We start from the raw sequence: 25,134 nt of genomic DNA on the forward strand, positions 1-25,134 counted from the left end.
GTGTTGGTGATCGCGTGCCCACTGGAGCTGCTTTTTCTTATTTTTAGTTGATAGGAGTGAAACCTGGTGTTGGTCGTCTGCTGCAATAGCCCATCCGTGACAAGGATCGACGAGTTGTGTGTTCCGAGATGCCGTTCTGCACACCACTGTTGTACTGCGCTGTTATTTGCCTGTTTGTGGCCCGCCTGTTAGCTTGCACGATTCTTGCCATTCTCCTTCGGCCTCTCATCAACAAGCTGTTTCCGCCCACAGGACTGCCGCTGACTGGATGTCTTTTTGATCGGCGCACCATTCTTGGTAAACCCTAGACACAGTGGTGCATGAAAAGCCCAGGAGGCCAGACATTTCTGAGATACTGGATCCGGCGCGCCTGGCAACGACGATCATACCACGCTGAAAGTCGCTTAGGTCACTAATTTTGCCCATTCTAACGTCAATCAAAAAGTAACTGAATGCCTCGATGCCTGCTTTATATAGCAAGCCATGGCCATGTGACTCATTGTCTGTAGGAGCGAACCATTTTTGTGAACTGGCCACTGAGTGTATGTTAAAACGGCTTTCCATACTATTACAACAGTGGAAACTGCATTAGCTCTTTGTTAGTCCCACAGGGCCGTAGCTGAGCTTCTTTGTTAAATATTTTACCATGATTTAACTTAGGAAAAAGTCAATGCATTAGACAACTCACAGGGTTGGTTCAGGGACAGCAATCCTAGAGTTGATATATGATATTTAATATAAATCTAAATGTGTGCGGGTGGGAGGAGGGGGATGTTTGTGTGAAAAGGTGACCTTGTGCAGAATGTCTGTTTCCTGCTCTGAAGTTGATGAATTTGCTGAATGTTCTGGACAGACCTGCCTGGGCACTTCCTTAGCAACAGGCCTTGCAGTCTGAGAACTAAGCTTTACTGAGGAACTAGTCTATTGTGAAATCCTCTTCACTCAATGTTGGGATGCTTGCCTGCTTTTTCATGCTACCACAGATAACTAATCAGCATTTAAAAGCATGGTTATTCAAGAGCCATGTAAATAACTGTCTCTGTGAACATTATTTTATTTCATATCAATTCATATGTAATAAATCATATTTTAAGACATGTTTTATGGTTTATGTCCATTTTACTGAAATATATTTTAGTCTGTATGATGGGTCAGTGTGTGTCCATTGAAAGTGATTTCCAGGATTCTGTGGCTGTGTGAGAGGTTATTCACCCAGTGTCACTGCTGTTGTATAATCTGACAGACACACGGTGTGGCCTTTCACATTGACTTCCCCTGTATTCCCCTGGCCTGCTCCTCAGTGGTTTCTCTCTGCACGGCCCAGTGTGTTTGTTCAGGTTCTTTGTCATGGTCTCTGGGGGTGTCACACTGTCAGCCTGACTCAACCAGGCCCCGGCCACTCCACAGGGCTGGGTTCGATCTGCCTTCCTTGCTTCCGGAATCCTCTCTTTCCTGTTTTCTAGCAGAGGTGAACTACACTGAACAAAAATATACATGCAACATGCAACAATTTCAAAGATTTTACTGAGTTACAGTTCATGTAAGTATCAGTCAATTGAAATAAATTCATTAGGGCCTAATCTATGGATTTCACATGAATGGGAATACAGATATGCATCTCTTGGTCATAGATAAAGTACCTTTTAACCAAAAGAAAAGGCAGGGGCATGGATCAGAAAACCAGTCAGTATCTGGTGTGACCACCATTTGCCTCATGCAGCGCGGCACATCTCCTTCGCATAGAGTTGATCAGGCTGTTGATTGCGGCCTGTGGAATGTTGTCCCACTCCTCTTCAATGGCTGTGCGAAGATGCTGGATATTGGCGGGAACTGGAACACGCTGTTGTACACGTCGATCCGTAGCATCCCAAACATGCTCAATGTGTCACGGATTCAGCCGAGGCTGCCCCTCCTCCTTGCTCGGGCAGGCTTCGGCGTTCGTCGTCGCCGGAGTACTAGCTGCTACCGATCTATGTTTCTGTGTTCTACTTGTTTTGTCTTGATTGTTCACACCTGGTTCACATTATGTATTGATTTCTTCCCTATTTAACCCTCTGGCTCCCACTGTGTTTTGTGCGTGTTTGTTCATGTTTGGTTGTCATCTGGTGAGCGGGTTTGTTCCTCCCTGTGTGGAGGTTATGTTATTTACATTACCTACGAGTAAAGTACGTTTATCGATTAGCTCTGTGTCCTGCGCCTGACTTCGTCCTACTGCATCACACTGACCTCCTGACAGGAACACGCACCATAAATGGTGTCAGCAGGTACATTAATTTCGTCCGGATCAATGGAGGAACGTGTCCAACAGCAGGCAACCATGATCCAGACTCTCGGCACCGCAAAGGAGCGCGTGTTGAACACCATGGAGCGATGGGAGAGAGGTGGTTATCCTACACCTCCTCCAACTACACAACCACCCACACCGCTGTCCACCCCTTCGTCACCTGGGTCCAGTGGGATTCGGCTCTCGCTCCCGAGGGCATACTATGATACAGCTGCCGGGTGCCAGGGTTTTCTGCTCCAGGTAGAGCTCTACCTGGCTACCATCCACCCGGCTCCCTCGGGATACGAGAGCGTGTCCGCCCTCATCTTCTGTCTGTCGGGGAGAGCGCTCGAGTGGGCCAACGCAGAGTGGGGAGGAATAGACGCAGCGTCAGTACGCTATGAGGATTTCACCCGCCGCTATCGGGCGGTATTCGATCATCCACCGGAGGGGAGAGCGGCGGGGAATGTCTATTCCACCTCAGACAGGGGAAGAGGAGTGCACAGGACTTTCACTGGACTTCAGGACTCTGGCTGCCAGCGCAGGATAGAATGAGAGGGCCCTGATCGACCACTACCGATGCAGCCTATGGGAGGACGTTCGTCGGGAACTGGCCTGCAGGGACACCACCCTTACCCTGGACCAACTGGTGGATATGTCGATAAGGCTGGATAACCTGTTGGCAACCCGCGGAAGTCCGGATCAGGGGCCGCCCATTCCATCCCCCAGCACCTCCGACCCTACCCCTATGGAGCTCGGAGGTGCTGCGCTTAGGGAGACCGGAAGAAGGGCCATCTCCTGCACCAACTGTGGCCGCAGAGGACACAATACTGGTCCGTGCTGGGGAGGGTCTTTAGGGAGTTGAGGCAGTAGGCAGAGCACTGGTGGACCGTCTCAGGTGAGTAGGCACCCGACACACCCAGAGCTCCCTGTGCATATGTGTATTGATATCGTATTTCCAGAGTTTTCCCCTCATTCCCAGCATAAGGCACTCGTAGATTCAGGCGCAGCTGGGAACTTTATTGATTGTCAGTTTTCCCGTAGTTTAGGGATTCCTATTGTTCCTGTTGATGTGCCCTTCCCTGTACATGCCTTAGATAGTCGCCCTTTAGGGTCAGGCCTGATTAGGGATGTCACAGCTCCACTCTGGTTGAAGACGCAGGAGGGTCATGAGGAGAAAATTAGTCTGTATCTGATTGATTCTCTTGCATTTCCAGTGGTGTTGGGGCTTCCCTGGTTAACTTCTCATGACCCCACGATTTCATGGCAACAGAGGGCTCTCAAGGGATGGTCTAGTCAGTGCTCGGGGAGGTGTGTAGGTGTTTCCATAGGGGCAACTACGGTGGAAAGTCCAAACCAGGGCTCCACCATGCACATTCCCCCCGAATATGCCGATTTGGCTCTCGCCTTCTGTAACAAGAAGGCGACTCAATTACCACCCCATCGACAGGGGGATTGTGCGATAAATCTCCAGGTAGGTGCTGCACTTCCCTGGAGTCACGTGTATCCCCTGTCACAGGAAGAGACGGCGGCTATGGAAACATATGTCTCCGAATCTCTGGGGCAGGGATACATTCGGCCATCCACTTCACCTGTCTCCTCGAGTTTCTTTTTTGTGAAGAAGAAGGATGGAGGTTTACACCCGTGCATTGACTACCGGGATCTCAATCAGATCACTGTCAAGTATAGTTATCCACTACCGCTCATTGCTAGTATGACGGAGTCATTGCACGGGGCGCGCTTCTTCACAAAATTGGATCTCAGGAGCGCGTACAACCTGGTGCGTATCCGGGAGGGAGATGAGTGGAAGACGGCATTTAGTACCACATCTGGGCACTATGAGTACCTCGTCATGCCATACGGGTTGATGAACGCTCCATCATTCTTCCAATCCTTTGTAGATGAGATTTTCAGGGACCTGCACGGACAGGGTGTAGTGGTGTATATAGATGATATTCTCATATACTCCGCTACACGAGCCGAGCATGTGTCCCTGGTGCGCAAGTTGCTTGGTCGACTGTTGGAACATGACCTGTACGTCAAGGCGGAGAAATGTCTGTTCTTTCAAAAGTCTGTCTCCTTCCTAGGGCACCGCCTGTCCGCGTCAGGAGTGGAGATGGAGATTGACCGCATTTCGGCCGTGCGTAATTGGCCGACTCCAACCACGGTTAAGGAGGTGCAGCGATTCTTAGGGTTTGCCAACTACCACCGGAGGTTTATCCGGGGCTTTGGTCAGGTAGCGGCTCCCATTACCTCCTTGCTGAAGGGGGGACCGGTGCGACTGCAGTGGTCAGCCGAGGCGGACAGGGCGTTTGGTCACCTGAAGGACCTGTTTACCTCGGCTCCAGTGCTGGCTCATCCGGATCCCTCCTTAGCATTCACAGTAGAGGTGGACGCATCCGAGGCTGGGATAGGAGCTGTACTGTCTCAGCGCTCGGGTACGCCACCAAAACTCCGCCCCTGTGCTTTCTTTTCGAAGAAACTCAGCCCGGCGGAGCGCAACTATGATGTGGGGGACCGGGAGCTGTTGGCTGTGGATAAAGCTCTGAAAGTGTGGAGGCATTGGCTTGAGGGGGCTAAACACCCTTTTCTCATTTTGACTGACCACCGCAATCTGGAGTACATCCGGGGTCCAGTGGGATTCGGCTCTCGCTCCCGAGGGCATACGATGGTACAGCTGCCGGGTGCCAGGGTTTTCTGCAAACCCACAGTTTTATCAGCTGTTCGGGTGGCTGCTCTCAGACGATCCCGCAGGTGAAGAAGCCGGATGTGGAGGTCCTGGGCTGCCGTGGTAACATGTGGTCTGTGGTTGTGAGGCCGGTTGGACGTACTGCCAAATTCTCTAAAATGTAATTGGAGGCGGCTTATGGTAGAGAAATGAACATTCAATTATCTGGCAACAGCTCTGGTGGATGTTCCTGCAGTCAGCATGCCAATTGCACGCTCCCTCAACTTGAGACAACTGTGGCGTTGTGTTGTGTGACAAAACTGCACATTTTAGAGTGGCCTTTTATTGTCCCCAGCACAAGGTGCACCAACAGTATGTAATGATCATGCTGTTTACTCAGCTTCTTGATATGCCACACCTGTCAGGTGGATGGATTATCTTGGCAAAGGAGAAATGCTCACTAACAGGGACGTAAACAAATTTGTGCACAGAATTTGAGAGAAATAAGCTTTTTGTGCGTATGGAGAATTTCGGGGATCTTTTATTTCAGCTCATGAAGCATGGGACCAATACTTTACATGTTGCGTTTTATATTTTTGTTCAGTTTAGTGATCTCTGTGTGTCCTCTTCTGAACATACAGTATTTCAGTGTCCTGCTATTTCAACACTGAGGCCTCACAGACAAACAAACACCACAGCTTATATCACTACATGCACTGGGGGTGCTTGTGCTTCTCCCACACAGATACTGCCAATAATGGTAGACATTGTTGGTGAGTCAAAGTGACAATAACAGGGTTTGAACCCTTTTTTGATGCAATACTATATATAGATAAATAATAGAGGAAACATGTAGTCTACACAACAGCAGGTAACACATCAAAATAGACCACAGTGTTTCATTGTGTCTGCGAACACTTCCACCCAGAATGTCTGCTTTTGCTGTGATTGTGAATAAAAGGGGGTGTTTTCTGGTCTGTGGCTAACACCTACAGTACAAACCAAAGAGCTGCCTTGAACTGCTGCTGCATCTGTACAGTTAAAGTATGTTACAGTATGTACAGAGAGTAGAGGGACTGACTAATGCTTCTCCTCACCACACAAGTGAATCAGAGTTTTCGCTGCGATTCTCCTGGCTTATCCTCTGCTGTGGGACGGTCCTGTGTGTCTGGCACAGTCTCTGAAGATCAGAGAGGATTTGAAGCACAGAGACACGGAACGTATTGGAATAGAGCACACTAGAGGTTGAATGACACAGCTGTATTTTCAGCAGTTGTGGGCCATTTGAGTTATTTTGAATGTACAGTAGCTTTTATATAATACCATTGATATACATATATGAATAACTTTATTTTATGTTTGTTTTTGATGTAAGACCTATTTTGGTTATTTTTGTGTCTGCACCATATTCTCGTCTCAACAAAGGATTATATGACTATAATATTATTATGTTTTACACTTTTTTATGTTTTTATTTTTATTTCAAAGAGCAGATGAATATAGACACATATTAATACAGATTGGTATTTTTGAGAGGGAGATGATGTTTCCAGTCAAACAGAGCACGACAATTAATCTGCCTGTTCAAAGGCATTAATGGTGTTTTTAGATGAGAAGAGAGGTTGTCTTGCCTGTGAAGGGTGTGAAGTGAGGTGTCGAAGAGAGAGAGAGATTCACACTGTGCCACTGTCTAACATATTTTACACTACCACACCTAACCCCCTTCATCTGTGTGTCATTATCACAGAAGCCCCCTACAGTGGGACCCATCCTTCCTATGGCTATGACCTGGAGCAGGCGGAGGAGCCCCAGCAGCATCATGACCTCCTGCCTTTCAGCACCTCGCCCTCCTCGAGCTGCAGCAGCCGGCACACACACTCCTCTGGTTCCCTGGAGTCCACCCTGTCGGTAAAGTTATCGCCAGTCCAACTACTATACACTTCTACTACCACACACTTCCATCTTCTACTCTTAAAGCCCATGTCCCAGTGTAGCAGTCTGTTAATGCCCCCGTCCTCTATAAGTCTGCCTTGGGCTCTCTGAGTGCATTTAATGGAGCGATGCTCTACTCGTTCCAACCACACTTTCACTCACCCTATAAATCTCATCCACCCCTACTGTACGGTACCTAGCCAATCTCCGGTGTCCCCTAGGTCGTCCTCCTCTGATGTGCTCCACTCTCTGATCTTCAAAGGTTAAGTCCAGGGGAGGCCTCTTCTTGTGCCCCCCTTAGTGTTCAGGCTGTGGAATGTCAGAGCTATTCATTTCTGCTCTGCTCTCTGTGCTCTATGAATGAGCTCCATATCGACAGACCACAGGCGGCTGGTGGCACCTTAATGGGGGAAGACGGGCTCATAGTAATGGCTGGAATGGAATAAATGATACCGATCCATTTACTCCATTCCAGCTTTTATTATGAGCCGTCCTCCTCTCACCAGCCTCGTTGACGACAGACTATCAGAAACCTAACTGACTGATGCCTTTGACCCATCAATAACTACAGGTCCCATCCTGTAGTTGTTTCCTTCCACAATACGATGGATCTTTGACCCTGGCCTCTGCCCTCTACATCTCCCACAGGGTTTAATCAAATGTGTTGGGTTCCCTGGAGAGGACAGTCTCTACTCCTAGCTGTATAGAGGTCTCATTGAACACCCAGGGGGTTTAGGGAAGATCTGCTCTGGTCAGAATTAGAATCCCCAAGTAAGCCTGGTAGAAGTGAATACCCGGTCTCTCTCTCTCTCTCTCTCTCTCTCTCTCTCTCTCTCTCTGTCATTCACTGTTAGTCCCATTCTCACACACAGACAGAGCTGGTTCAGGAGAAAGACTTGGAGATGCGGAAGTGGGTTTTGTCAGGGATCCTGGCCAGTGAGGAGACATATCTCAGCCACCTGGGGGCTATCTTACTGGTAAGAGACAGGACTTTGAGCTAATTGAATATGACACACCTTACTGTGATGAACAGCCTTGCAGGTAGCCTAGCGATTAAAAGCGTTGGGCCAGTAAAATGTTACATGTTGGATGGACACACACAGATGGATATATGCATGCAAATGTACACACCCACCCACCAGTGTACACACACACACACACACACACACACTCACAGTAATGCTTGTCTTGTGTTGATTGTCCCAGCCCATGAAGCCTCTGAGGGCAGCAGCTACTACCTCCCAGCCGATGCTGACCATCCAGCAGATAGAGACCATCTTCTTCAAGGTGACAGAGCTCCATGAGATCCACAAGGACTTCTACGATGCCCTGCTACCCAGAGTTCAGGAGTGGAGCCACAACCAGTGTGTGGGTGATCTCTTCCAGAAACTGGTGAGCCTTATTATTGTTGTGTAAAGACCTAGGAAATGCTGTTATGGCTCTTTTGTGTTGGTTCTTCCAGGTGCTTTTGTTCCTTTGTTCATAAGTACAAAAACATGTGAAATAGACTTCCCCAGCCACAAACTGCATTGTTCTGTGAGTAAGCAGATATTTATCCAATCACAGTCAGTGACCCCACATGTGAGCAGACTGCCTGGAGACATCTCCTGCACAGATAAAAGCCTGGCTATAGCACATAACAGGCAGTAAAGGAGGACAAAACACTAAGAGGCTCCTGACTGCAAAGAGCTCCCTCAGTATGACAGTGGAGGAAAGGAAGATGCATGAAACACAAACACACACGTGCGGCAGCGAGTGTGCGTGCACACACAGTCACAAAAAAAGGGACATTGTGACTGATAGGATGCATGTTTTTAATGCTGTTTTTGTTGAAAGGCCATACCTCATCTGATCGCTATTTCCAGCACCATGAGAAGGGAAAACACAACTAGTATGACAGGAGCCAAAGCTGGGTACATGAATCAACAGCAGGTTAACTACATCGTATCTACTCTATTGTCTCTCTCTATTATAGGCCAGCCAGCTGGGAGTGTACAGGGCCTTTGTGGATAACTATAAGGTTGCTGTGGAGATGGCAGACAAGTGTTGCCAGGCCAACATACAGTTTGCTGAAATATGTGAGGTATGTATTGTATTGTATATGTCAACTTTTACAAGGGCAACATTTCAGTTAGAATACATGTAACCTAGTCCCCAGAGCCGGCTGGGTGGACAGAGATTAGAATAAATGTTGTTGTTATGAAATTGTCTTACTGTGCTGTGTTGAAATGGTGTACTCATATCATATGCCTTTCTCAATTCCTTGTGTCCTCAGAATCTTAAGGTCAGAAGCACCAAGGAATGCAAAGACCAGGCAAAAAATTCACTGGAAAGTAAGTGCAATTTCATTATTTTGAACAATTCAGGGTCAAATGAACTAAACCTTACATTTTATTTACATATCAATAGTTAAAGACAATGAATAATTCAACCCTCTAGTTATTTGAATTCAGAAAGAGTGGTACATGCTTAATTAAAGCATAGTGAATATGACCCTCAACCTCAAGGTGTCCTATGTTGTTAGTTCTGCTTTGCCTTGTCCTGCCTTGGGCTTTATATACTTTATGACCCTCTCCCCCTCAGCTCTGCTCTACAAACCCGTGGACAGAGTCACCCGCAGCACCCTGGTTCTGCATGTAAGTCAAATCAACACACTGAAGGTTTTTCCCCTTTGGACCTGAATTTCTGATTTTGTCTATGAAAACCATGCTTTACATATCTTAAGAAGTAATCATTTAACTAAAATTAATTCATCTTCTTTCTCTCGCTCGCTCGCTTTCTTTCACTCTCTCTCGCTCCTCTTTCTATCTCTCTTTCTCCTCTTTCTATCTCTTTTTCTTTCTCTCTCTCTCACTTTCTCTTCCTTTCTTACTCTTTCTCTCTTTTACTCTTATTCTCTCTCCTCTCTCTCTCTCTCTCTCTCTCTCTCTCTCTCTCTCTCTCTCTCTCTCTCTCTCTCTCTCTCTCTCTCTCTCTTTCTTTCTTTCTTTCTCGCTCTTGCGCTCTCTCTCTCTCGCTCTCTCTCTCTCAGGACCTGTTGAAACACACCCCCTCCGGCCACCCAGACTATCCACTGCTGCTGGATGCCCTGAGAATCTCCCAGAACTTCCTGTCCAGCATCAACGAGGAGATCACCCCACGCAGGCAGTCTATGACAGTGAAGAAGGGAGAGGTCAGTGTGGCAGGCTGTGACATGCGTTTTGGACTACTGACTGTCCAAACAGAAAGTTTCAAGTGACCAAATCCGCTAGTTGTCATAGTAACAGTCTAAAAACCACTTGAGGGCAAATCAATCAGATTTGACCATTCAGACACAAGTCACATGGACAGGAATCAGATTTGTATTTGACATGTGGCTTGAAATATCCGATTCCGTGTGCTTTTTTGCTTTTCAGACTGCAGGAAAATAACAGATTCGAATCGGATATGCAAATAAATAGGATTTGAGTCACTTCAAACTGCCAATGTGAACACGGCTATAGAGGCGCACAGACACCCCGACCTGGCCCTGTGGCTATCTGGACCTCCCTTATAATGCTTTCATACTTGGCTTCATTTCAGACACTTTGATGTCACACTGCACAAATTCATGAGAAAAATAGTGTCCAATTACACAGCTTGTGTCAAAATGAGGAATCACCAGTCTTTTCTTGTCTATTCAGACAGTTACAGTACAGTAGTTAGTTGGGTAGATTGCATAATAAGATAGAGATTCCACCAAGCAACACAGGTTCAGAGCCATACATTAGGCATCTGAGGGTTACTGTAAATTAGCCAATCAGTGCTTCTCAGTTCCTGTAAAAGCAGTATAAACAGTAAAAGCCAGGGGAACGGTGTGTCCAATAAACCTGCATTGTGAGTCAGATTCCTGCTGAGTCATCTCTGCCTGTCTGGTTTATTAGTGGAGGAAATGGAGCGTAGAGGAAGCTCATGACAAAATAATATAAACAGGGAGGCCAAGGGTTTCCATGGTTCTGACCAGGAAAGCCCATGGCACCGCCTACATCCTTGTCCTGGCTCCCCCACTTCCATCCTCCTGTCCCACTCTGAAGTCTGCTTCCCAGAAATGACCTTTAGCACGTCTTATCAAGTATCTGTCCACCCTTTCCCGTGGAGGGACGTACTACTTACTTACCCTCACTCCCTCACCCCTGCTGAATGTCATCTATTATTACTGGAAACTGGTCCAACTATGTCCATCAGACTTCTTACCATAAGTGAACGTGAGAATTGAACTCAGACAAATTACATTTCTGTATGGGTTGGCTCTATTGTAGTATTCCACAATTCATAGGCCTGTATTTGCTAAAGGCAAAATAAATGTAGTACTTGTAAGTGACTGGAGTTTGGTAGCTAACTGCATAAACTTACTGTGGTGATTGAAATCCAGGTTTCGGTTTAGTTGTGCTTATTTTACCAATTTTGTCATCAGATATCTCAAAATGGAGGATGACTATGTCAGAAAGTAACCGATGACCATCCGAGGGCATCTCCCTGGTGGAGTTTTCCTTGTTTTTGCTTAAATGTGGTTAGGATGGATTGGTAGAGTCCCATGTGCGTGTTATTTTTATATTTATAAGCAGCTTTCAGCCCATAGGGTCAAAGGTCAGTATAAACAGTCCATGCATCCACAGCCCCGCTCTGGCCACAGGAAGAGCAGATGTCACTGCACCAGTCACCAACCGCCCACTGGACTGGCCGACCAGGCAGGATTATTAGGATCTATTCCTGTAAACACTGGCTCTTTGATAATTTGACGTCTTTCATTTACACTTTTTACAACCAGGTCTCAAATTTGTTTGAGGACAGATGTTTATTTATGAGAAGAGACTATCTTTATTCCAGCAGCCTCTAGAAGTTTGTTATTTTGCAGAACAAACAGACTACTGTCAGCTCAGATCATTGCTAAAATATTATGTTACTATTCAGCAAAGGTGGGACCAATTGACTATTATTTGAGTTACAAGCAAGTCTCAAGGTCTGAGTCTCAAAGTAGAATGGGTCGAGTTTCGAGTCAAGTCTAAGTTGTGCATTCTAAGAGTGAGTCGAGTCACAAGTTTTTTCAAGTCAAGAAAAAAATATCTATACATTCAATGACAATGCCCAACTACAAATCTTTGTCTATTTATTGAGACTACCAGAGGGCTCTTTTCATTATTTCGTCTACAAAACATTTTGATTATGCAATAATTCATTTTAACAACAAATTCCAAATGCAAGTAAATCATCAATTTCAAGCAATTTTGACATACCAAAATACCAGTAGGCCTATGCTGGCATGCAGCTGCTACTGTCTCTGGCTGCTTGGACAGTAGGGACTCAGTACCACAAAATGAGTGACAAAACGCTTATTCCCTCCTGATCCTCCAACCGGGATTTCGGGAAAACCAGGGAATTTATTGAAAGTTCCCGAAATTTTGCAACCCTAGTCACGTGAGTCATCAGAGTACATTCATTGTTTATGAAACACACTCGATGACTACTGATTCTGTGTTCTGTGTATAATCTGTGTTCTGTCAACAGATAATTAATTGAATGAGACTCCAGCCACCTTAGTCATAGACTGTTCTCTCTGCTACCGCATGGCAAGCGGTACCGGAGCGCCAAGTCTAGATCCAAAAGGCTTCTGAACAGCTTCTACCCCCAAGCCATAAGACTGCTGAACAGCTAATCAAATGGATACTAATCAGTATGAAAATGTATGAACTCACTAACTGTAAGTCGCTCTGGATAAGAGCGTCTGCTAAATGACTAAAATGTAAATGTAAAATGATACCCGGACTATTTGCATTGACCCCCCCCTTTTTTTTTTTACGCTGCTGCTACTCGCTGTTGATTATCAATGCATAGTCACTTTACCCCTACCTACATGCACATATTACCTCAATTACCTCGACTAACCTGTATCCCCGCACATTGACTCGGTACCGGTACCCCCTGTATATAGCCTCGTTATTGTTATTTTATTGTTGCTCTGTTCCTTTTTACTTCAGTTTATTTAGTAAATATTTTTTCTTAACTCTTTTTTTCTTAAAACTGCATTGTTTGTTAAGGGCTTGTAAGTAAGCATTTCACCGTAAGGTGAAATACACCTGTTGTATTTGGCGCATGTGACAAATAAAATTTGATTTGATGAGGGGGTTAAGGGTCAGCTGCCTGAGGAGCAGCTCTCATTGGCTGAATGTGATGGGATCAGATATTGTGAAAGTAACTTGACAGGGAAATTACTGGAAAACGACCTTACATGAAGAAATGTTCACGCTCTGGTGGTATGGTAACAAATTCTAGCAAATATGAATAGATAAAATATCCAATGAATGTGTGATTCCCTGTTTTGCCCCTGTAGAACCGTCAGCTGTTGAGGGACTGCTTCATGGTGGAGCTGGTGGAGGGATCCAGAAAGCTTCGCCACGTCTTCCTCTTCACAGACTTACTACTCTGTGCCAAGCTGAAGAAACAGACTGCAGGGTGAGTGTAGATTTACCGATGGACCAGATGGTTTGTGTCATATCCTGTCTGTGTGGTGTTCCTTACCTGTGTGTGTGTTGTTTGATGGTTCCTGTGTGTGTGTGTTCCTTTTGTCTCCAGGAAAGGCCAGCAGTATGAGTGTAAGTGGTACATCCCACTATCAGACCTCACCTTCCAGACCATTGAGGACTCGGAGGCCACGCCCATCCCCCAGGTCCAGGACGAGGAGATTGACGCCATGAAGATCAGAATCTCACAGATCAAGAACGAGCTCCAGAGAGAGAAGGTGACAACAGACTTCAGAAAGAGGGGAAATCCCTGTAGTGTTATAACTGATCACTTTATTATAATAATGTTGAAACACTTGACCAGATCATGGCTTCATAAGAGAAGGAGACATTAATGACTGAGACAGTGCTATACATTGAGATGGCAGCAGCTGTCTGAGTGCTCTTCTTCTGAATGTGTATGTGCAGAGAACCACTAAAGGAGGGAAGGCGATAGAGCGTTTGAGGAAGAAGCTGTCGGAGCAGGAGTCTCTGCTGCTGCTCATGTCCCCCAGCATGGCCTTCAGAGTGGCCAACAGGAACGGCAAGGTGAGCCAGCCACTGACTGCTTACTCTCTCTCTGCACCTATGGTCCTGCAAGGTCATATCTAACAACTACACAGCTCATTGTTTGTACTGTGAAATATTTTGGTCCAGGGTCTGCTGCCACCTACAGGTGTAGAGATGTGGTACAGCATTGCTAAGATGACTATTGTGTTGTACAGCAGAAGGCTACATGTTCCTTTGTGTGTTTCAGGGCTTCACATTCCTTATCTCGTCGGATTACGAACGTGCGGAGTGGAGGGAGATCATCCGGGAGCAACAGAAGAAGTGTGAGTGTTCTCTGCAACATAAGCTATGCTTGTGACAATCCCATGATTAAGCTGATGGTGGCTGTCAGTCTCTCTCTGAACTCCATTCCCTCCTGCAGGTTTCAAAAGCTTCTCTCTGACCTCTCTGGAGCTGCAGATGCTCACCAACTCATGTGTGAAGCTTCAGACGGTCCATACTATACCAATGACCATGAATAAAGAAGGTAGGCCATAGACACAACTGATACAGTATTGGGAAGGATGGAAGGCTGGTCAGTAATGTCACACTTATTAATAATAAGAGAGGGAGATGTTTATTAGTATTGTTTTTGATTGAACAACTCATGACTATTCGCTCTCCTCTCTCTTTAGAAGATGAATCGTCTGGACTCTACGGTTTTCTGAATGTCATTGTTCACTCTGCATCAGGACTCAAACAGAGCTTGAGTAAGTGGCTCAGTTGTGTATTTTCCCCAGATTGTTGGTGTCCTACCCTGATCACCTTGAATGGAGTATAGCCAAGGTTGTCCTTCCCTTCCGCTGTCAGTCTCCTCCTGTCCGGCTGTCACCTGGCAGTCAGCAGACATTCCCATGTGGAGCAGCTGCTGGGGAACAGTCAGAACTCTGAGGATTAACAAGGAACACTGTGGTCCGGTCTGGATGGAAAACCCCTGTCGTCTCACTCTTTGTCCCAAATGCAGTCAAGCATACAGCTCACATGCATGCAGTACCTCTTATTTTATAAAAAATCTGACCTGTTAATCCAGATGTAATCTTGCTCTGGACGGGAAATATTTTCCTCAATTCTTACCAGATTCAGAGGGCATGGCAAGTTCTATTATGAGGATAGTTATAAAGTATGGTTTAACAGTGTAGGGAAAAGTACATGTATACTCCTCCATACAGGTCGTACTGTGACTCAGTGTGTATCCCTCATTAACCAATCTAACTCCCATGAACTGTTTCTTCTTCCACACAGATCTCTACTGCACTCTGGAGGTGGAGTCCTTTGGCTACTTTGTGAACAAAGCCAAGACACGTGTGTACAGAGACTCCACAGAACCCAAGTGGAACGAGGTGAGGATTCCACGTGTCAGTTAACACTCAGAACTAAAGTGTCCTGTATATTCAGCCTTATCTGCTGGATTGTCTCTTATGTGTTTTTTTGCTGTTTCCCTGCAGGAGTTTGAGATTGAGCTGGAAGGCTCTCAGACTCTGAGGTTGCTGTGCTATGAGAAATGCTACAACAAAGCCAGGCAAAACAAGGAGGACGGAGAGAACACAGACAGAATCATGGCCAAAGGACAGATACAGGTACGGTGTGAGAGTATGAAGCACATTTTGTGTTGCCTGTCACACCGGTCTACAGTGTCAACAGTGACATAGCTGAATTAACTAATAGGCCACAGTGGTGAAAATGACTTATCTAGTATGCCAGCCCTAATAGCTGCCCTGTTTGTGGATAATCCCACCATGTGTGGTTCTGTGGTGTGGAAAAGGAAAAGGGTTGTGGGGTCGCTGCTGGGTCACCTCAGCCTGACTGGTAATGGGGTGTTGTGACAGAGTGGGGATTACAGTTGGGAAGGGAAACAGGCTGACCAAATGTAGCCCCAGGCACAGATCCATCCAGTGGAAGTGAGACAGAGAGGGACCCCTCTTAGAAGAACCCTGAAAACATCCAATAGAGAACATTGTATGTTTGTCTTTTGAATAGACAATGTACTGTTTCCTTTGTCTTTTTTTTAAACAATCCACAGCCAACGTGGTCCCACACAGCAATTCAATTGTGTGTGACCCTCTGGCCTGGGTCTGATCTGTTTGTGGAATTTGAGATAAGTGCTGATTGGAGAGGCAGTCTGAACATTGTGTGTGCATGTGTGCCCAAATGTTTGGAGATTAAAAAGAGATGGATCAGATGTGGGAGGGTTTGGCTGAAAGGAGAAAGGGTCAGACAAAGGCACTCAGTTAGGAGGAGCCAGTAGACCCAAAACAGATCTACCAACTGGTGACCAATGAGGATGCTGTAGGAGGCCTGGGGTTGTATACCCACCCTGCAGTCCTCATAACAACCTCTGCGCTTCCGCCAGCGTGCGTCCATAATCACAGGAGGAGGGGATTCTCAGGAGTTAATCCACAGATCCATCTGGGAACTGGGACAACAGGGAGGCAGCGTGGTCGAGAGGCTGCCTTTGTTCAACTTATTTTTTTATCTGGTGTGGAAGGATCGATGGCATGACAGGGTTAGGAAGTTGACAGGACACACACACACTTGCGGGGGACTCTACTGGACCACTGAAGGGCTATGCGGGCCTCAGGATTCTTTGAGACGATGCAATAACCATATCAGATCAGAGGGATCCAATCCCATGCTGTTTGTTGGGGATTGTTTAGGAGAGAGTGGCTGATTTGGAAGATTATTTTCATGACTGCTGCCTTGTTTTGTTTGTCCCATTGTTTGGTACAGTACATTAGTGGTGAAAATAGAGTGAGCGACTGAGTCTCAACTAGAAATATGGGTGAGACCTGTACTGAAGAGCTGATCCTGGATCAGACCAGCAGTCAGTTCACTAGCAGCTGTTCTCTGGAGGATGAGGGGGACACAGGTCCCAGGAAGCCCCCAGGCACAGGGGCACGGCTGTGGGGCAGGGTCCGCAGCACTCTGCTCAGACAGAAGGTAAAGACATAGCACACATAAGAGAGAGAATGGGCTTTCTTTATTGTTGTCGCGGATGGTCTTTGGTTAGGAATATTAATAGAGGGTAGGGTAGATATTTTAATATGTACATATATCCTTAGTTGGTACATATTTTAAGTATCCTTGAATGTGTTATATTCTCATACTTAATACTCTTTTGATAAGTCCACTGCATTATGTAAGAAGATGTCCACAGAACAAAAAGATTAAGATTATCTGAGTTATATTGAGTATCTGTTGGTTCCTTGGGTGAGAGGACATCTGTCATGTTAGATAATCTGAATACCAGGAGATGATGTTATCACAACACTCGTGCCTGATCACTACAAATAACTGTTGGCAGCTTGGTATTAGTCAGATGATTAAAATAGCACAGTGACTTGAGTTGACACTACCCAACCATATGGAGCTTATGTAAGGATGAGGGAAAGTGATGGGTAACTGATATGTAAGACCCAGGCTTGCTGATTGGAGATCAGACCCAGGCTTGCTGATTATTGAATCCATCCTTTTGTCCATTTCTAGCTTTTCATCTGTGAAATTATCATTTCCAATCTAATATGGACAGTTTCATTGAACGTTTATTTTTATTTTTATACTTTGTTTTAGTCTCTGATAAATTGAAAAGGATCAAGAGGCTAACTGTGCTAAACATTCATACAAAGCAGGATTTTGAGTGGTTTAAATATCTCATTGGTTCTTAATAATGAAATGGATTTCATTAGTACAGTACTATAACATGTCTGTACTGAGATAAAGACAGAATCAGTCCTACACCATCATGGTGTCCATTCGGTGTCTGTCTGAGCAGTTTGTGTTTACTGGGTCAGATGATTGCTCTGACTGACATATGTCTCCATATTTTCCAGCTGGATCCCCAGACCCTACAAAGCAAAGACTGGCAAAGAACAGTCATCACCATGAACGGGGTACGTATTACCAGCCTAAGGAAATGCTAAATCATCACTGTTTTTCACAAATCTCTCCGAAACCACACTGTCTTACATTTTTTGTTTTGCAAAGGGACAGTTTTGGCACCACTTTATACTCCAGTGGCCAGTGTAACCATTGTTGGATAAGTTATGTAGGCCTGTATAACATGGTAATTACATGGGTTTTTCCACTGATCAATACTGTGGTATAAATACTTTTCAATATTAAGTGTGCCCCCTGTATTTACATTTACAGTGTTGATGAGGTTACATGCAATGGTCTTCATTTCTCTGACTGCTGGCTAATTCTTAACTTCTCTTGGTACAGATTGAGGTGAAGCTGTCAATGAAGTTCACCACCAGAGAGTTCAGTCTGAAGAGAATGCCCTCGCGGAAACAGTCAGGCGTGTTTGGGGTGAAAATAAGTGTTGTAACCAAGTGAGTGAATAATGTGTCTTTGTTAGCCCCTGTATAATCTCGGCACCCAGAACCAAATCAGCTCATGTTAAGCCTGTCATGAGAGCCTCAGTGTAATGCATACCACATTTCTGTGACCAACACATATCAGACCTAAAATTGTCAAATGAATGGGATACCTCTTCCAACCTCCTTCACTTTCAATGGAAGGCCAGGAATAACTCTCAAAGACATGCCTTGTTTGGGTTTTTCTATTTTCACAGGGAGCACAAGGCTCTCATGATAATGTGTAAAATAACTCTAAACTCCAGCCCCTTATGGGCAGGGTCTATTTGAGAAAACATCATTTTATAGTGCTGAAGATGCAATACTGAAGGATGGATGTCTTTCTCAGTGTTCGCTTTACTCTACTAGTAAAAAGAAGGCAGCGGCCATACTGGGAACGGGTTTTACATACTGGGAACGGGTTTTACATACTGGGAACGGGTTTTACATACTGGGGAACGGTTTTTACATACTGGGAACGGGTTTTACATACTGGGAACGGGTTTTACATACTGGGAACGGGTTTTACATACTGGGAACGGGTTTTACATACTGGGAACGGGTTTTACATACTGGGGAACGGTTTTTACATACTGGGGAACAGGTTTTACATACTGGGGAATAGGTTTTACAAACTGGGAAATAGGTTTTACATACTGGGGAATAGGTTTTACATACTGGGGAATAGGTTTTACATACTGGGGAATAGGTTTTACATACTGGGGAATAGGTTTTACATACTGGGGAACAGGTTTTACATTCTTGGGAATAGGTTTTACATTCTTGGGAACAGGTATTAGAACAGAAAACATATATATACTTGATATACAGTATCAGTCAAAAGTTTGGACACACCTACTCATTCAAGGGTTTTTCTTTATTTTTACTATTTTCTACATTGTAGAATAATAATGAAGACATCAAAACTATGAAATAACACACATGGAATCATGTAGTAACCAAAAAAGTGTTAAACAAATCAAGATATATTTTATATTTGAGATTCTTCAAATAGCCACCCTTTGCCTTGATGACAGCTTTGCACACTTGGCATTCTCTCAACCAGCTTTAGCTGGAATGCTTTTCCAACAGTCTTGAAGGAGTTCCCACATATGCTGAGCACTTGTTGGCTGCTTTTCCTTCACTCTGCGTTCCGACTCAGAGTGAAGGAAAATTGGGTTGAGGTTGGGGGATTGTGGAGGCCAGGTCATCTGATGCAGCAATCCATCACTCTCCTTCTTGGTCAAATAGCCCTTACACAGCCTGGAGGTGTGTTGGGTCATTGTCATGTTGAAAAACATATAATAGTCCCACTAAGCCCAAACCAGATGGGATGGCGTATCGCTGCAGAATGCTGTTGTAGCCATGCTGATTAAGTGTGCCTTGAATTCAAAATAAATCACAGACAGTGTCACCAGCAAAGCACCCCCACACCATAACACCACCTCCTCCATGCTTTACGGTGGGAAATACACATGCGGAGATCATCCGTTCACCTACACCGCGTCTCACAAAGACATGGCAGTTGGAACCAAACATTTCCAATTAGGACTCCAGACCAAAGGACACATTTCCACCGGTCTAATGTCCATTGCTCATGTTTCTTGGCCCAAGCAGGTCTCTTCTTCTTATTGGTGTCCTTTAGTAGGGGTTTCTTTGCAGCAATTTGACCATGAAGGCCTGATTCACACAGTCCCCTCTGAACAGTTGATGTTGAGATGTGTCTGTGACTTGAACTCTGTGAAGCATTTATTTGGGCTGCAATTTCTGAGGCTGGTAACTCTAATGAACTTATCCTCTACAGCAGAGGTAACTCTGGGTCTTCCATTCCTGTGGCGGTCCTCATGAGAGCCAGTTTAATCATAGCGCTCGATGGTTTTTGCGACTGCACTTGAAGAAACTTTCAAAGTTCTGGAAATGTTCCATATTGACTGACCTTCATGTCTTAAAGTAATGATGGACTGTCGTTTCTCTTTGCTTATTTGAGCTGTTCTTGCCATAATATGGACTTGGTCTTTTACCAAATAGGGCTATCTTCTGTATACCCCCCTACCTTGTCACAACACAACTGATTGGCTCAAACGCATTAAGAAGGAAAGAAATTCCACAGATTAACTTTTAAGAAGGCACACCTGTTAATTGAAATGCATTCCAGGTGACTGCCTCATGGAGCTGGTTGAGAGAATGCCAAGAGTGTGCAAAGCTGTCATCAAGGCAAAGCGTGGCTATTTGAAGAATCTCAAATATAAAATATATATTGATTAGTTTAACACTTTTTTGGTTACTACATGATTCCATATGTGTTATTTCATAGTTTTGATGTCTTCACTATTATTCTACAATGTAAAAAATAGTAAAAATAAAGAAAAACCCTTGAATGTGTAGGTGTCCAAACTTTTGACTGGTAGTGTAGTTTATGCAATACCACAACAGAAAAACACCAGGTGTGTAGTCAGAAATGAGACACCCAGTTATGCAGTCACAGGTATCATTAGTGTAAAGCACTAGACTTCTCGTTTCCTGCATTGATCCTGTTTTAATCCTGCAGAGTGTGTGTGTGTGTGTGACTTTGACAGACGGGAGCGGTCCAAGGTGCCCCTTATCGTGAAGCAGTGTGTAGAGGAGATAGAGCGCCGGGGCATGGAGGAGGTGGGAATCTACCGGGTCTCGGGGGTGGCTACAGACATCCAGGCCCTGAAGGCTGCATTTGATGCCAGTAAGAACACCGACCTTGGATCTCCTTTATAGCAAATGATATGCAGGTTGACGTTTATTGTCATGAGTCTTGTCCTGTAGGCAGAACTGAGCGATTTCCCCTTAGATAGGCCAGCTGCAAAGTCAAAATTGGCTATATTGTAAAATTTCATGAAAACAAACATTTGCTTTTTGTTCTTAATATAACGTTAATCAGATTTTGTGACTTGTGGCTGTGCCAGCTAGTGAGCACTGCAGAGCTGCCTCCAGAACAAGATTAATTACGAAAAACTCTAACCTGCAAAAAATACAGCATAGGCTATACAATGAAATGTATGGATTACTATTATTCATACCGTCTTGCAGCTTACTGTTCCCCACATTTATCATTAATTTCATTCCTCTGATTGACAGACAATAATGATGTGTCGGTGATGATGAGTGAGATGGATGTGAATGCCATTGCTGGAACACTGAAACTGTATTTCCGTGAGCTGCCGGAACCTCTTTTAACAGATGACCTGTACCCCAACTTTGCTGGAGGCATCGGTCAGTCTCTCCTTGGAACCTCAAAAAAGCCTACCATTGCATTTCATATTGTCATATTGAATACAACATAATAAGCGTGAAATTTAACAAACCATTAAACATAAATCAGGTAGTACAGTTACCACAACAAAGCTAACTAATTGTATCCTCCTCTTTCAGCCCTGTCAGACAGTGTGGCTAAGGAGAGCTGTATGCTGAACCTTCTGCTATCACTCCCAGAACCCAACCTGGTCACCTTCCTCTTCCTGCTGGACCACCTGAAGAGGTATAGTCCCCCACAGTGGCATCATGTTATATCCTGTCACATGAATACAGTCACAGATCTGTCATTCAGTCACAGATCTGTCATTCAAATCCTCTTGCTAATCTCTCCTTCCTTTTTCTCTGCATCCCACAAGCTGACACTTTTGATATCATCTGTGTTATTACAGGATTGCTGATAATGAGAGCGCTAACAAGATGTCTTTCCACAACCTGGCCACGGTCTTTGGCCCCACCCTGCTCCGCCCCTCTGAGAAAGACAGCAAGATCCCAGCCAATGCCACACAGCCCATCACTATGAATGACAGCTGGTCACTGGAGGTTATGTCACAGGTACTATAGTGTCTATTGAAAGTAAGCTTCAATGTTGATTTTGTTGCTGAGGTAGATTGAGGTACACTATATATACACAAAAGTATGTGGACACCCCTTCAAATGAGTAGATTCGTCTATTTCAGCCACACACGTTGCTGACAGGTGTATAAAATCGAGCACACAGCCATCCAATCTCCATAGACAAACACTGGCAGTAGAATGACCTTACTGAAGAGCTCAGTGACTTTCAACGTGGCACTGTCATAGGATGCCACCTTTCCAACAAGTCAGTTCGTCAAATTTCTGCCCTGCTAGAGCTGTTCCGGTCAACTGTAAGTGCTGTTATTTTGAAGTGGAAACGTCTAGGAGCAAGAACGGCTCAACAGTGAAGTGGTAGGCCACACAAGCTTACAGAACGGGACTGCCGAGTGCTGAAGCAAGTAGCGCGTAAGAATATGTCTGTCCTTGGTTGCAACACTCACTACTGAGTTCCAAACTCCCTCTGGAAGCAACGTCAGCACAAGAACTGTTCGTCGGGAGCTTTATGAAATGGGTTTCCATGGCCGAGCAGCCGCACACAAGACTAAGATCACCATGTGCAATGCCAAAGCGTAATGTAAAGCTCGCCGCCATTAGACTCTGGAGCAGTGGAAACGCGTTCTCTGGAGTGATGAATCACGCTTCACCATCTGGCAGTCTGACGGACGAATCTGGGTTTGGCGGATGCCAGGAGAACACTACCTGCCCGAATGCATAGTGCCAACTGTAAAGTTTGGTGGAGGAGGAATAATAGTCTGGGGTTGTTTTTCATGGTTCGGGCTAGGCCCCTTAGTTCTTAATCTTAACGCTACAGCATACAATGACATTCTAGAGGATTCTGAGCTTCAAACTTTGTGGCAACAGTTTGGGGAACGTCCTTTCCTGTTTCAGCATGACAGTGCCCCCGTGCACAAAGCGAGGTCCATACAGAAATTGTTTGTCGAGATCGGTGTGGAAGAACTTGACTGGCCTGCACAGAGCCCTGACCTCAACCCCATCGAACACCTTTGGGATGAATTGGAACGTCGACTGCGAGCCAGGCCTAATCGCCCTACATCAGTGCCTGACCTCACTAATGCGCTTGTGGCTGAATGGAAGCAAGTCCCCACAGCAATGTTCCAACATCTAGTGGAATGCCTTCCCAGAAGAGTGGAGGCTGTCATGGCAGCAAAGGGGGGACCAACTCCATATTAATGCCCATGATTTTGGAATGAGATGTTCGACGAGCAGGTGTTCACATACTTCTGGTCATGTGGTGTATTCGTAGAGCCCATTAATCTGTGCTATGATTCTAATAATCCCTTTCCTCTGCTCTGTCCCTCCTCCCCTTCTGTTTCTGTAGGTACAGGTCCTACTGTATTTCCTTCAGCTTGAGAGCATCCCAACACCGGACAGCAAACGTCAAAGCATCCTCTTCTCCACTGAAGTATAGCAGGAGCATGGACATTTCCATCTTAGGAGAATTTGACAAAATGATGCCTTCCCCATGGTGAATTGTTGGCTGTGACCAAGAATGGCTGCTGCAGGAGCTAATGAACACTGCACTGTAAAAAAAAAAAAAAGAATTTGTTTCAACTAATTATTATAAGTAACTGGTTCCACAGCCTTTTTTAATTTACTCAACTTTCTGGTCAAATTGTTACCTAAACTTAACATTTTTAGTTGGTCCAAACTTAGCTCCAACTTGAGAAAGCTTAGGCATACATTCAGTCAACTTAAAATGATGTGTTTGCTCAACTTGTCTCATGTTTATTCAACTATAAATTATTATTTGAGCATTTAAAAAGAAAAAGGCTTTGGAACTAGTTACACACACACACACACACACACACACACACACACAGTTATTTTGTTTTCAACTTACATATGACACACAATTACATTGTGCATTTATACAGTAATTATTATTCAACATGTCCTCCCCTGGGATTTGAACTTACTACCTTTTGGTTCAATGCATTCCGATCTTCCTGCTACACCACCATGTCTGTGCCATTTGTCAGTTAATCTGACTATTCTCTCATCATTGATTTACTTATTTAAGCAATTTTAGGGTTTTCTTTATAGTTGTCTAATGTTTGTGGGGCATATTATAATTGTTTTATGTTACTCCTTAATCACTATGATGCACTATATATACAAGAGTATGTGGACACCCCTTTGAATTAGTGGATTCGGCTATTTCAGCCACACCCGTTGCTGACAGGTGTAAATCATGTCATCATTCCAACAAGTCAGTTTGTGAAATTTCTGCCTTGCTAGAGCTGCCCCGGTCAACTGTAAGTGCTGTTATTTTGAAGTGGAAATGTCTAGGCGCAACAATGGCTCAGCTGCGAAGTGGTAGGCCACACAAGCTAACAGAATGGGACCGCAGAGTGCTGAAGCGCTTAAATATATCCTCTGTCCTCTGTTGCAATACTCACTACTGAGTTCAAAACTGCCTCTGGAAGCAACGTCAGCACAATAACTGTTCGTCGGGAGCTTCATGAAATGGGTTTCCATGGCCGAGCAGCCACACACAAGCCTAAGATCGCCATGCGCAATGCCAAGTGTCGGCTGGAGTGGTGTAAAGCTCGGCGCCATTGAACTCTGGAGCAGTGGAAACGCGTTCTCTGGAGTGATGAATCACGCTTCACCATTTGGCAGTCCGACGGACTAATCTGGGTTTGGCAGATGCCAGGAGAATGCTACCTGCCCAATGCATAGTGCCAACTGTAAAGTTTGGAGGAGGAGGAATAATGGTCTGGGGCTGTTTTTCATGGTTCGGACTAGGCCCCTTAGTTCCAGTGAAGGGAAATCTTAACGCTACAGCATACAGTTACATTCTAGACGATTCTGTGCTTCCAACTTTGTGGCAACAGTTTGGGGAAGGCCCTTTCCTGTTTCAGCATGACAATGCCCCTGTGCACAAAGCAAGGTCCATACAGAAATGGTTTGTTGAGATCGGTGTGGAAGAACTTGACTGGCCTTCACAGAGCCCTGACCTCAACCCCATGG

The 25,134-nt window shown here is 45.1% G+C and overlaps 1 protein-coding gene across 2 annotated transcripts in view; it reads left to right on the top strand.

Annotated features, from left to right (window-relative positions):
- LOC121584730 (breakpoint cluster region protein-like) overlaps positions 1-24,274 on the top strand; it is a 50,280-nt gene extending 26,006 nt beyond the window's left edge. Inside the window, exons 2-23 of one of the 2 annotated variants that reach the window (XM_041900800.2) lie at positions 6,679-6,839; positions 7,736-7,840; positions 8,070-8,255; positions 8,839-8,946; positions 9,139-9,196; positions 9,447-9,499; positions 9,895-10,035; positions 13,210-13,331; positions 13,452-13,617; positions 13,808-13,927; positions 14,136-14,211; positions 14,310-14,414; positions 14,563-14,637; positions 15,170-15,267; positions 15,373-15,504; positions 17,755-17,814; positions 18,146-18,255; positions 20,856-20,995; positions 21,388-21,522; positions 21,682-21,787; positions 21,954-22,116; positions 23,480-24,274. In XM_041900800.2, coding sequence (XP_041756734.2) covers positions 6,679-6,839; positions 7,736-7,840; positions 8,070-8,255; positions 8,839-8,946; positions 9,139-9,196; positions 9,447-9,499; positions 9,895-10,035; positions 13,210-13,331; positions 13,452-13,617; positions 13,808-13,927; positions 14,136-14,211; positions 14,310-14,414; positions 14,563-14,637; positions 15,170-15,267; positions 15,373-15,504; positions 17,755-17,814; positions 18,146-18,255; positions 20,856-20,995; positions 21,388-21,522; positions 21,682-21,787; positions 21,954-22,116; positions 23,480-23,569 — 2,510 coding nt within the window. In that variant the 3' untranslated portion in view covers positions 23,570-24,274. Of the gene's footprint in view, positions 1-6,678; positions 6,840-7,735; positions 7,841-8,069; positions 8,256-8,838; positions 8,947-9,138; positions 9,197-9,446; positions 9,500-9,894; positions 10,036-13,209; positions 13,332-13,451; positions 13,618-13,807; positions 13,928-14,135; positions 14,212-14,309; positions 14,415-14,562; positions 14,638-15,169; positions 15,268-15,372; positions 15,505-16,241; positions 16,865-17,754; positions 17,815-18,145; positions 18,256-20,855; positions 20,996-21,387; positions 21,523-21,681; positions 21,788-21,953; positions 22,117-23,479 lie in introns of those variants that run through there. The other variant, XM_045225715.1, reaches the window with a different exon arrangement.
- The last annotated feature ends 860 nt before the right edge of the window (positions 24,275-25,134 follow it).

Source organism: Coregonus clupeaformis, chromosome 16 (genome assembly GCF_020615455.1).
Source record: "Coregonus clupeaformis isolate EN_2021a chromosome 16, ASM2061545v1, whole genome shotgun sequence".
Classification (NCBI taxonomy): Eukaryota; Metazoa; Chordata; class Actinopteri; order Salmoniformes; family Salmonidae; genus Coregonus; species Coregonus clupeaformis.